The sequence below is a fragment of the Zea mays genome, chromosome 1 (genome assembly GCF_902167145.1).
Source record: "Zea mays cultivar B73 chromosome 1, Zm-B73-REFERENCE-NAM-5.0, whole genome shotgun sequence".
Taxonomy (NCBI): Eukaryota; Viridiplantae; Streptophyta; class Magnoliopsida; order Poales; family Poaceae; genus Zea; species Zea mays.
This window is the reverse complement of record NC_050096.1, coordinates 290,402,866-290,415,750: the sequence shown is the minus strand read 5'-3', so window position 1 is coordinate 290,415,750 and position 12,885 is coordinate 290,402,866. Positions and strand designations below refer to the sequence as shown.

The 12,885-nt window shown below is 45.4% G+C and overlaps 1 protein-coding gene and 1 non-coding gene across 8 annotated transcripts; one reads left to right on the top strand and one right to left on the bottom strand.

The window, feature by feature from the left end:
• Positions 1–3,056: 3,056 nt before the first annotated feature.
• LOC100384229 (transcription factor PHYTOCHROME INTERACTING FACTOR-LIKE 13) lies at positions 3,057–7,164 on the top strand. Of its 7 annotated transcripts, none has more exons than XM_008667306.2 (10): positions 3,057–3,270; positions 3,358–3,456; positions 3,720–3,816; positions 3,923–4,469; positions 4,549–4,650; positions 4,760–4,825; positions 4,995–5,060; positions 5,158–5,457; positions 5,560–5,909; positions 6,064–7,164. In XM_008667306.2, exons 1-9 carry the CDS (start codon positions 3,072–3,074, stop codon positions 5,695–5,697), a joined length of 1,614 nt encoding a protein of 537 aa, XP_008665528.1. In that variant the 5' UTR covers positions 3,057–3,071; the 3' UTR covers positions 5,698–5,909; positions 6,064–7,164. The 7 variants fall into 7 exon arrangements, with proteins under 7 accessions (XP_008665528.1, XP_008665527.1, XP_008665525.1 ...); XM_008667305.2 differs by having other exon boundaries at positions 3,057–3,456; positions 6,064–6,228; positions 6,630–7,164; XM_008667303.2 differs by having other exon boundaries at positions 3,057–3,456; positions 6,064–6,228; positions 6,616–7,164.
• A 286-nt stretch (positions 7,165–7,450) lies between these two features.
• TRNAV-AAC (transfer RNA valine (anticodon AAC)) lies at positions 7,451–7,524 on the bottom strand. The gene has a single exon. It is a non-coding gene; the product is annotated as a tRNA-Val (tRNA).
• Between the last annotated feature and the right edge of the window lie 5,361 nt (positions 7,525–12,885).

Below are 12,885 nucleotides of genomic sequence, written 5' to 3'. Positions count from 1 at the left end.
TGTGGAGTTGGGAGAGGATTTGATCTCTTTTTGGTGTGCTTTGCAATGAATGCTAGCTCTTGTATAGTAGTTGGAAGCTGGAAAACTTGGATGCAATGAATGGTGGGGTGGTTGGGGTATTTATAGCCCCAACCACCAAACTTGACCGTTGGTGGAGCTGTCTGTCGTATGGTGCACCGGACAGTCCGGTGCACACCGGACATGTCCGGTGCGACAGCCACATCACCAAATAGCCGTTGGGTCGACCGTTGGAGCTCTGTCTCTGGGCCCGCCTTGATGTCTGGTGGCGCACCGGACATGCACTGTAGAGTGTCCGGTGCGCCTGCTCCCGCGTGCCTGACGACTGTGCGCTTCTGGCCCGCATTAAATGCGCCTGCAGGTGACCGTTGGCGCGAAGTAGTCGTTGCCCCGAGGTTGCACCGGACAGTCCGGTGTACACCGGACAGTCCGGTGAATTTTAGCGGAGCAGCCGAAGTGAAAACCCGAGGCTGGCGAGTTCCTGAGGCCGGTCTTCCTTGGAGCACCGGATATGTCCGGTGTACACCGGACAGTCCGGTGAATTATAGCGGAGTGGCCTTTGGAAATTCCCGAGAGTGAAGAGTTTGAAGTCGGAGTCCCCTGGTGCACCGGACATGTCCGGTGGCACACCGGACAGTCCGGTGCGCCAGACCAGAGGTGCTTTCGGTTGACCTTTGCTCCTTTATTTGAACCCAATACTTGGTCTTTTTATTGGCTAAGTGTGAACCTTTTGCACCTGTATAACTTACACACTAGAGCAAACTAGTTAGTCTAATATTTGTGTTGGGCAATTCAACCACCAAAATTATTTAGGAACTAGGTGTAAGCCTAATTCCCTTTCACTTACCTTGACTCCCTCAAGCCAGCATATCCTGGAGAGTCTTTTTCTTTTGTCGGGTAAGACTTGCTAAAGTATACTTCGTACTAAGGGTTTTCGAACACATGTTGTTGTAGGTGAGGAAACAGCGGAGTTCTGCTGTTTCTGCTCAAAGGTGATACCCAAGGAGGAGCCCAAGCAGTGATCGTGTGCGCGGGAGGATGTTGACCTCCCGATTTGAAAACACTAAACATTTGTACGGGAGGGTGTTTTGCCTCCCTGGTCTACTTTATGCACTCCTAGTACTCTGGTATTGTAATAAGTACCACTCTCTCTGTATTTTGTTAATGTAAATTATGTTATTGTAATCCGCTTTCACTATTTCTTTATTTCTTTACTCCGGTTTTGTGATATCTGCGTGACGGGTGAAGCGCTCTTAGACGAAATGATGAGAATACATGTTACCAAACTTGTCGAGTGATTATGTGCACCTACAGGGTTGTCCGAAGTCCTTAGGACAAGGACAACTGTAGGTGGGCCTAATACCTTGGGAGGTTCTGTCATAATAACTCAAATATAATAATGAAAATACATAATTCATAACTAAAATCACATGACTTAAACATTAACGGTCAAAGAACATATCCTCACAATATAACGAGACTCTTTTTTTTTTATTCGAATATCATTGATTACAACATAAGGACCCACGTATATATAGCTTCGCTAAGGTAGTTTGATAATAATTCGCATATTAACAAACCAAGAGATTTCTTTTTTAGGATTAGGATAGAGTCTGTTGAATTAATGTGGATCTGGCTCAAATTAATATTCAATAATAGTCAATACTAAAGGCACAATTTAATGTTACAGTGTGGTGTACTAGTACTTTAGTATCATATCGGAAGTTTAAGAGACAATTCAATCAACTTAAATAGGTGGACCATTGATGCATCTATTGAGAAGATGAGATAAAGATGAAGGATTGTCACACGCACACGCGCCGCCGGCTGGGCTGTAGCCGAGGCCGCATGGTCGTGACCTGGTAGATCAGACCTTGGTCCGAGTATTCGTTCTAACGGTTGTGCATTTTGCCTGAAGTGATGATCGTCCATTACTGTCATTCGTTACTGTTTGTTTCCTGTATTATGGCTAGTAGCGGACGTCACTGATGCGGTAGCTCTGATGGCGATCGTTAGTGTCCGTTCGCCTCCCTCTACGTGTGTACATATACGGAGGAGATGGGGCTGCTTCTGGTTACAGCACGTACGAACAGTCTCAGACGTGTTGCAAACAGCCATTCCCGTCCCACCTTCTGCGAGCACAGAAAGTGTGGAGGAAGCAGGCCTCCAAAATCGCCGTCCGCAGAGCTACACTTACACGGGTGTGCGGACGATCAGGTTTTTGGGGAGCGTACTCGCGACTGCTCGCTTTGTCCGCTCGACCAGCGCTGATCAGGTTTCTCGTCGCCGGCGCCGTTCGAGGGACTGCACTGCGTACATCTGGCTGCATCGACTGCGTACGACTACATCGAACATACACACAAGACACACGAGATGTCTCGTGTGAATGGAGTCACTGACGCCTTGAGCATCGGTCCCTCCGCAGGGTACATTCTATTCTTAGTAATTGTGCATATTTTACTATTTTTTACTGCTTATGTGAGTAGTGATACACATATGTACATACATGTCGTTACGTACGTCACTCTGTTTTCTGGATTAAATTAAAACTGAAATACCTATTTATCTAACAGAGTATTTTTAGGATAAAGTTCATATGATTTAGAACACATGGTATTGGTACCAATCAGGCACCAAATGTCGGAATGTTCTTGCAGCCTACTGCCCAACTACATCCCTGTAGCAAGAAGAAAAAAATGTTGTGCTTTGTCTCTTCTGAAATTTCGGACTAATGATCCAAATCTTTGGAATTCTTATGGCAGGATCGTTCATATACACTCTTAGCCATCCAAAAGGTTACTCTTTTATGCTCCGGTATGTAACAGATAATTTACCTAGGAATCTTGTTGCAGAACAACAAGAGAAAAGAAAAGAAATCACAGTAGTGCCTCAGTCGAAGAGGAGCAAAAGAAACTCAGTTACGCAATCCGAAGGAGCTCGCGGCAGCAGAAGCAGAGGAGAAGCGATGCATCCATGAGCATGATCCATTCGTTCTTCCAAGCTGCCAATTACGAGGGCCGACATTTATCCCACGCCAAGGGGATCCGACAAAGATGCCAACGCTTGTCCGCCTCCGCCATCAAAATCGCAGCTGCAAAAATCGCGTCCACCTCCCATCCCATCGCACTCCCCGTTATTATTTCCCGGGAAAAAAATCCACGCGAAAATTCCCCACACCCGCCACCCCGCGCACGGCCTCTCTCCTTTCTCGAGAGAGCGAAGTAAACGGGACAGCGGCTGCAGCCACCCAGTGTACGAGCGCTCCGACTTGTGTGCTCTCATGCCGTGCTGCTACAGAGCTGCCTCATAAAAGCTCCCTGAGCCTGCTCCTGTTTGCAGCTTGCAAGGCGCCAAGGACGGACGGAGGCGACGACTCGCAAGGTAGCTCTGCTCGGGCGAGGCAGCAGCAGCACGCAGCAGTACTCCGTTCAGAATCAGGTACTAGACGGTAGACGTCAGCTCACTATCAGTATTCATCAGCAGTACCACTAGTAAAAAGATTTCTCTTTCTTTCTATCCGATATTCCGATAGAAGGGGTAGCTTCTCTTCTCGTCCCCTTTCTTTCTTGTCTATCTTTTTTTCTTCCCTTTCTCCTCCTCCTCCTGTTGCGGTTCTGCTTCGACGGAGAAGTTTCTTCTCTTGGGTTAGTTAGTTCGTTGACGCCTGCTGTTCTTGCCACGGGCCTGCTCTCCTTTTGCAGGAGAGAAGACGTTGTTCTCCGGGCACTCGAGTCGAAGTCCTGACGAGATGGACGGCAATGCGAGGTCGGCGGCAACGAATCAGAAGAAGCCCGTCGTGTAAGGATTCTGTTTCGCCAGTCTCCCCCAGCCCCACCAAAAGAACTCTCCTTTCATTTCCACTGATCGATTGCGCCTGCTCCCTCCAATGGCGCCCGCACTGCAGCGCGGACGACGACCTCGTGGAGCTGCTGTGGCACAACGGGAGCGTCGTCGCGCAGCCCCAGGCGCACCAGAGGCCGGCGCCCACCTACGACCCCGACCGCCCGGGCACCAGCGGCCTCACCGGCGAAGAGACCGCCGCGTGGTTCCCGGACACCCTCGACGACGCGCTGGAGAAGGACCTGTACACGCAGCTCTGGTACAGCACCATCGCCGACGCCGCCCCGCAGCACGAGGGCACGCTCCCGGGCCCTACCTCGCAGCCTTCGCCTTCGCCGCCCGTTGGGAGCAGCGGCGTCGAGTCGAGCTGGGCTGGCGACATCTGCTCGACCTTCTGCGGAAGCAACCAGGTGCTCAGGACGCCGGCAAGGATCAGGGGGAAGGACGCGGCATTGCAGTCGGAGTTGCCGAGCAATACCGGCGCGCACGACGGCACATCGTCATCCGGCGGGTCTGGAAGCAACTATGGGGGATTCGGGCTGCCCAGTGACAGCGTCCATGTACAGAAGAGGAAGGGGAGGTGTAGAGACGACTCAGATAGTCCGAGTGAGGTGTTTCTTGGTCTACTCTGTTCATCATTTTTGGAAATAGGGATGCTAGAGTGGAATATAATTGACGAGGAAATTGCAGGATGCCGAGTGTGAGGAGGCAAGTGAGGAAACGAAACCATCAAGGCGATATGGGACGAAACGCCGGACTCGTGCAGCTGAAGTTCACAATCTTTCAGAGAGGGTGAGATCAGAATCAGATTGTGCTAGCAACCAAAGCCTGTTTTCAGGAAGGCAGCTCGTTGGTAAATTGTTCTTACAGCAATATTGACTGGTGACTGCTGCTGATGTAGAGAAGAAGGGACCGGATCAATGAAAAGATGCGCGCATTGCAAGAGCTCATCCCGCATTGCAACAAGGTATATTATTAATACATATTATGCATCTTTTCTTGTCAGGTGCAAGTCCCTTGAATAATGACATTCTGTTGGGTGAGTGTTAACATGCTGTGTCCTTTATCATTGTCAGTATGTTTATTTTGTTTTTCGCCGACCTTTTTCTTACTTTATCAGCTCCAATTGTTTTCAGACTGACAAAGCGTCGATATTAGACGAGACGATTGAGTATCTGAAGTCCCTCCAAATGCAAGTTCAGGTTAGCAGCTACTCCTACCTGAAGTCCTGAACTTACATGATCCCATACAAGATCATTTGCTGGTACCGAATGAAACTAAGTAATAGATATGTTTCAGATCATGTGGATGACTTCTGGGATGGCGCCAATGATGTTTCCTGGTGTTCACCAATTCATTCCACAGATGGCTCTAGGAATGAATCCAGGTTGCATCCCTGCAGCACAGGGCCTAAGTCAGATGCCAAGATTACCATACATGAACCACACCCTGCCAAACCATATCCATCTGAACTCGTCTCCAGCTATGAATCTAATGAATCCACTGAACGCCGCGAACCAGGTGCAAATCGGTCACCTCAGGGATGCAAGTAGCCACTTGCTTCACCTAGATGGCGGGCGAGCAGCAGTGGTACCTCAGGTACGACCATAGTATGATGACCCAGATGCTGTGGACTTCAGGGACATTTCAACCTTTTTATTTCTAGCTGATTAACTAAATAAGCTGTCAATTGTTCTGCAGGTACCAGGACCAGGACCCCATGTTCATGGACATCAAATAGCACAAGCCGAAGAACACAATAAGATACTGGAAGTGGCAGCTAGTACTGTTATACCAACTTCTAAGGCAGGGCAACCACCAACTTTACATAGAGTTTAGAGTGACCAAAATCATGCCTTGAGCTGTATATCTGTACAGAAGTGTCAGAAGCATATTCTTTGACATGTAAGCTTAGTTCTAGAGTTATTATCAGGAGTCTTGTATAGGTTACAAGATAACAGCCTGTCTACCGCCGTATTCTATCTACGGAAGAACTCAGCTGCATACTGCTGTGCAGACTGCAGTACAGCGTTCAAGAGAGAATTGAATGGGTGAGTATTATACGAAACAAAGCACAACCTGTGAGTTTTTTTTAACGGGTGGATCCATTCCTTGAGATTGAACTGACAGTTTTGTACATATCAGGAAAGGAGTAGATAATGCCAAGGCCAGTCGGTTTAACCATCCTTTTCTTGACACTTACAGGATCAAGAAAGGGTCTTTCTTTTTCTGGGAACCGCTGAAAATACTGACGTGATGAGGAGCGGATGGCATCTCTGTAGCTGCGCTGCGCTGCAGTGTATCTACATCAATATGGCAATGCTTGTCTGGACACGAATGCTACATCTACATGTAAATGCAGAGTTGCAGGTAGATAGCAACCCCTCTCCCCTGAGATGCCAACTCCGACTCCTGTCCTACTGTATGTACTGATCTGTACAGCAAGCAATATTCAATCAGCAGTCAATTCCTAGGATGTCGTAAGGTACTGTGGAAACATTTTTCCTTCGAATACTGTTATACTAATGAAAAAAGGGAGTGTCGAAATGTTTGTTGTCAACTGACGAAAATCCAGCCAGCAGGCCCGTCCTACCTGCAGACAGAATGGATAACAAGCTTATGAATCCGAAGTGCATATTTATATCGCATATCATATATTAATCAATCCTGTCTTTCTGCCTGCTCCTATTTGTAGGTCACGACAATGATCCTATCTAAGTACATAAGTCGCTAACACCATTTCCTGCTTGTGGAAAGGTTTGGTCTTGCAGGAGATGAGCTCGCCAGACAGTCCATCACACTGCCGGCTTGATTGCATCTTCACAGGACGTGGACTTGTGGGCACATGCTCCACGGGCAACGGTTCGGCATCCTCCTGGCGTTCTTGTGGCTGGCAGCAGCCGCGAGAATCTGTGTGGAGCCCTGGGCTGGGCTCGTTGCAAGATATGCCAGCCTCTCATCTTCAGACTGGAGGAGGAGGGGGGGGTTCCCTCTCCAGGCTTTTTCCATGATGTTACAGGCTTACAGCATTCAGAGTGCATGTTACACTCACGGCCCTATCAGCACATGCTGTGGGCAGCCGGTGATGATAGGATCAGATGCTCATATCTCCTGCGGTTTTCTGTCTACCGCATTTGGATTGGATTTGGACCCCCCCTGTACTGTACTTCCTCCTTGCTCCCCTGCTGCTTGGCGCTTTGTCCATGTGCCTGGTTGGAATTGCTACTATACATTTTTGGAGGGTAATTGTTTCACCGGAACATGTAGCGTGGACGTGTGGTAATAACAATTGAATTGATGCCTTTACTGTCTGAGTAATAACAAAGGGAAGCGATGAGCAGCACATGGTAAGCTTCCGGTGCCGGTTGGAGGCTTCGATGTCGATGTCTGCATTGAGTTTATTTGATGCTGTGTGTTCTATAGCTAGACTAGGCTAGAGTTTGGATAGAGTTCATGGGACAATGTTGTCTGCATCTTCATCTCCCCTTTAGTTTAGGACTTATCTGAGAGGTACGGTTCTTTGCATGACAGAACAAAACTAGCAGCAGCAAAAAAAAAAAAAAAAAGGAAACAACGACAAAATATAAAAAATTGGCTTCGCCCGGGTTCGAACCGGAGACCTTCAGTGTGTTAGACTGACGTGATAACCAACTACACCACGAAACCAATCTTGGTGTTCGTAAATCCTAAGCATTTATGAACATAACTATCGTCTTCCAGCAAATGCTCGGCACCGTTAGACGGGCCGGCCTAACCCTCGGTGACAAGGAGACTCTTGCGCGAGCACGTGCCGAAGCGCAGGCGGCCCACCACGGCCTTGCCCCGGATTCAAGGTCCATGGGTTTTTATAGCTAGTAATCTACTATACGTACTGATTTGGTTTGTTCATTTGTTGGCAGCTCGCAGCTGCTGCCGCGGGAGTTGATGCCGCGCGCGTCGACGGTCCACGAGCTAGAACAGCTCACCGCCGCCGGCGAGCGAGTTGCCCAGGTCCTGGACTGTTGAAGTGTATAAGTAATACGTTGGCTACCTTCCATTAGCTTAAGTTTTGGTTGATTTGTTTAGTGTCTCTATAACATGATATCAAAGTTAGAGGTTTTATTTATGACTTTATTTTCACGTTTACATCTTTGTCTCTGACCCATTTATTTTTATGTTTGCGTTTTTCTCTCGGGCATGAGTGAGGGTGTTGACGTGGATTGGTTATCTTCTTTAGTTAGCGCGTCCACTCTGACATGCACGAGTAGATAGACCTTCTTGTGCGTCGCATGCATGATCTCGTAGAGCCACATCTGCACCACGAGGCGTTGCCGGAGGCGCTAAAAGGAAGTCTACCTCCTGCATAGGGCTGAACGAAATGCTCGTAGCTTGTCGGCTCGCTCGATTCGTGGTCAGTTCGGCTCGACTCGGATCGGCTCGTTTGAATTTTTCATGAGCTGAGGTGACATCCTAGCTCGATTTGTTAACGAGTCAGCTCGGTTTACCAACGAGCCAGCTCACGACCTAAACGAGCTACCACATTTCAGCAAAACGAAACTATATGCATATCATTTACGTAATAATTGATGAACATGTTATATGTATGTGTGGTGTTATATGAGTTAAACTAACGATTGATAAACTATGTCTATGTGTTAAGTTGGTATGTGAGAATATAACCGTGGGTTAAACTAATGAACATGTGTGTGAATTATGAATTGATGAGTGATGAGTTGTGTTAATTTGGTGATACATTGATGTGGTATGTGAAACTATGGATACAATTACTATTTTCTATTGTTAAATTAGTTTGAAATTAAATAGAAATATTATTATATACATATTCTTTTTCCTGCTCTGGCTCGTGAGCTCAATGAGCTAGCTCGAGCTCGTAAACGAACCAAACCGAGTTGACTCTATGGCTCGATCCAGCCTTACTCCTGTAGTCCCCGCTCGATGGCCACATGCCGGTCACCAGACGGCTGCATGAGGGTTAGCTAGTGTTGGGAATTGGGTCGGGCCGGACCGGTCCAAGCCCATCATGCTTTGTGCCAAACGAGTTCGGGTCAGGAAAGCCCAAAAGACTTTTGGGGCGTGTCGTACTAGCCTGAAGTATAAAAACAATGGTCCAACCCGGCCCTAAACTACGACGTGCCTCCGTTGGGCCGTGCTGGCCCAAACACGACCCATATGTTTGACCACATAAATTCAAAATATTACAACCACAAAGTCCATTACTTAATAAATTAAAGATATTAAATAATCTTAGCATCATTTGACCACATAAACTCCAAATATCACAATAATATGAAGTCGGTAGCTTACTAAATTAAAGAAATTAAATAACTTGGGCTTTATTGGGCCGTGCCGGCCAAGCCCGGTCCATCTGTGTGGGCCATGCTGGAGCCCGTGGGCTGAAATTTAAGGTCCGGCCTAGGTCTGCCTTTAGACCGTGCTAACCCGTTCCATATTATTTCATGTCGGACCATACTTTAGGCTCATGTTTTCGGCCCTAAACCCTAAACCTATCACCACCGTTTGACCACATGGAATGTGCCCTCGCCCTCTCCCCGTAGCCATGGTTATTACTAGCTAAGGTTTGGACTTCCTGGTTTGATGTGATGCTTTTGTAATTGTCTAAATGATACATATATTAAGCTGGAATGTCATTATATCGTGTCACAAATAGCAGTATATATACAGTTAATCATATGTATGCAGTATGCTATTCCTATTTACTATAGCAGAGACACTCCAATGAATTTAGGAATAAAGCCTTGTCTAATGTCTATAAACGCTATTTTTTCTTTGTTTCGAAAAAATAGTTGTTGTTTTCTTTGTTTCGAGAAAATGTTTGTTATTTCCGAGCTATGTATATCTTTCTAAATTAATTTCAACATGTATTATAAACACTTCTAAGTAAATTTGTTTTGTTCTAGGTCTCAAATACGAAGAGAAAGAAATGATCTGCCATTGATTTGAAAGCTTTCTTTTGCAAAGAGCTGCTAGTAACTAAAAAGAAAAATCACGAGCAAAGTCCATTTTCAATTGAATCGATACACTGGAAATGTGAAGGGAGACGACAACTTCAAAAATTTGAGAAGTCTAGCAAAGCTATCTATGATGCTTGTAAAAACACAAACGACTTTATAGGATGATATTGTTTACAAGCTTCTCGAGTTGGCATTAGGTTTTCCCGTTACAGCTACTGGTGTTGAGAGTCTTTTCTTAAATGAACCACACCAAAAGCAAACTAAGAAACAAGCTAAGATGCATGGGGCAAAAATTATTAAATGGTTTTTGTTTGATTACATTTAGTAAAAGAGAATTCTTCTCGCGATCCAAGGATAAGGACATCATCGCTCGTTTTAAGAATACGAAAGATAAAAAAACATGTCTTGTAATGTAAGTTTTTTTACCATTTAGATATTTATTATCATTTATATACTTTAGATGCTGACTCTTATCACTAATATTGGAATTGGCCTTTAAGTGACTATGATAATATAGTGGAGCCTTTACATTTAGTCCATAGCATTGGATCGGGCATTATATATATTTACTCCCTATGCAATTTGATTTAGTTGATGGGATTGACCTTTATTTGAGAGATTATGATAATATACTGTAGTGAGAAAGCCGAAACATCTTCTTCCTTTGACCGTACATGATCTCACACACCACGACTCTATACATTACTCTAGATCGACCCGTGGGGCAGCTAGCGAGCGAGCAGGCTTGGGCGCTCGGCCGTAACGTACACAGCCCAATTCAAGCTGGAAAGGTGGATCGATACACAGCCCAATTCAAGCTGGAAAGGTGGATCGATACACAGCCCAATTCAAGCTGGAAAGGTGGATCGATAGGGAACGAGGCCGGCGAGCAGACGGAGACAGCAAAACAGCAACTAGCTAGAGCTGAACTCAGCTGGCGCCTCTTGCTAGGGATGTAATAACCATATTTGTTTTTATATTTTTATTTGGATTCGAATTTAAATACGGATAGCTTCATATACGAATACGAATATTCTCAAATACAAATATGAATAGCTGATTGTCGAATACCACTACCAGACACAGCTGCTTTGTCGAGTGTCCCTGAAAAACACTCGCCGAAGTCTTTGCTGACACTCAGCAAACAAGTCTCGGTAAATGGTACATCGGCAATGACATTTTTGCTGAATACTTTTTGACGGCTGCTGATGGCTCTTTGCCGAGCGTCGCGTTATACCGAGAGTTTGACACTCGGCAAAGGGGGCTTAGTCGAATGTCCTTTTATGTCGAGTGTCTCACTCTCGGTAACGACCTCGCTCTCGGTAAACGAGGTCGTTACCGAGAGTCTTATTTCACTGGGAGTGGCACTCGACAAAGAATACTTTGCCCAGTGCTCGACAAAATGCACTCGGCAAAGCGTCAAGCACTCGGCAAAGAGCCGAATTCTGGTAGTGTACGGAACTAGTCGGACACGAATATCGTCGGTAACGATTTTTTACGAATACCGTATAAGACATCATTCCACACATATCATGGTTGTAAGCATTTAGAGTCTAAATATTTTTAGCATTATATGTGTACATATGTCACGTCTCCGTAAAATTTCATGAATTTTCGGCCATGTGCGTATTGTTAATTTCTTTTTGTATAAAATCATCAAAATGCAAATAAGTTACCGAGACTAATAAACATTCTATAAGAATATAACCTCTTGTCTCCACATAAAAATGATAAAGTGAAGTATCAATTATGTTGAAAGTTGGATACTTATAGTGATTTCACGTGTAACTCATGCAACAAGTGAAAGTGAAATGAAAGAAACGCTGATATATTGTGGATTTTATGGTCCAGATATTTTTGAGAATTATATGTGGACATATGTTATGCCCCAATAAAAATTCATGAATTTATGAGGCTATTTGTGTATCAATAATTTCTTTCTGCAAAAAATCAACAAAATGTACACATATATCCAGTAAGATATTCAGATATTCGAGAAGATATATCCGAGAAGATATATGAATATTCGATATTCTATGGATATCAAACATATTGTATTCGAATCCGATATCCGAACAGAGTATCTGTCTCCATTATCCGAAAAAGTCCGGATATCTGAAAATTCCATTCGAACCAGTGTTCACCATCTTTGAATCCGGATTGAAACGTATATTTTCCGAACCATATTACATCCCTACCTCTTGCACTCTTGTCGGCTGTTGAGTTTGTGATCTAAATTCTGAAGAAGGTGGGCCATGTTGGCGAGCGGAGTGAAGGCCCATCGCCGGTGTAGGGTTCCACCTCTTATATACTTGTAAGCCGCAAGAGATAATTATCTCAATTATAAATCTTCTGTCATCTGTAAACATCTAAAATATAGGGAGATTGTTACTGGTCGGCACACGTGGTTTTTCCCTTGCATTAGAGGGGTTTTCGACGTTAAATCTATGTCTTCTCTATGTTTGATTTACTTTATGTCGTATTGATTCGTAACACCGGCCGTTTGTAACGTAGCAGACCCACGAAAGCGGCGTGCGTTGCATAGACTCAAACAAACATATACAGCTTGATTGGTGTCCTGCGCAGATCCATACAGATTGAGCACGTGCGTTGACCAAGCGACATCCTTGTTTGGTTAACTGCGTAAAGCGAGACTGAGTCTGCACACACAGATGCAGCTAGGACAAAAACATCTCTCCTAGCTGCATGCGTGGATACACCAGAAAATATTGTTTCCCGCCGGCCATGCTCGCCCGAGCCCGCGCCGCTAGCTCGCTTGCTCGCCTAACCAATCATTCCGATTCTAAACCAAACGAACTCTTTCACAGTGCAACATTATTTATTTGATCTGTTTTCTCTTTCCATGCAAAATCTCTACTATTTATTAAGGCTGCAAGGGCAGTCTGCATTCTGTGTTCTGCCTTTCCCATTCTCCCTCCCCGAACAACCCATTCCCATTCTCCCGTACAGCCCATGTCATCTAGCCAAAATTAAAAAACAAACATGGCCCAATGGGATTTGAATCCACGACCCCTAAGGTAAATGCAAGCAATAG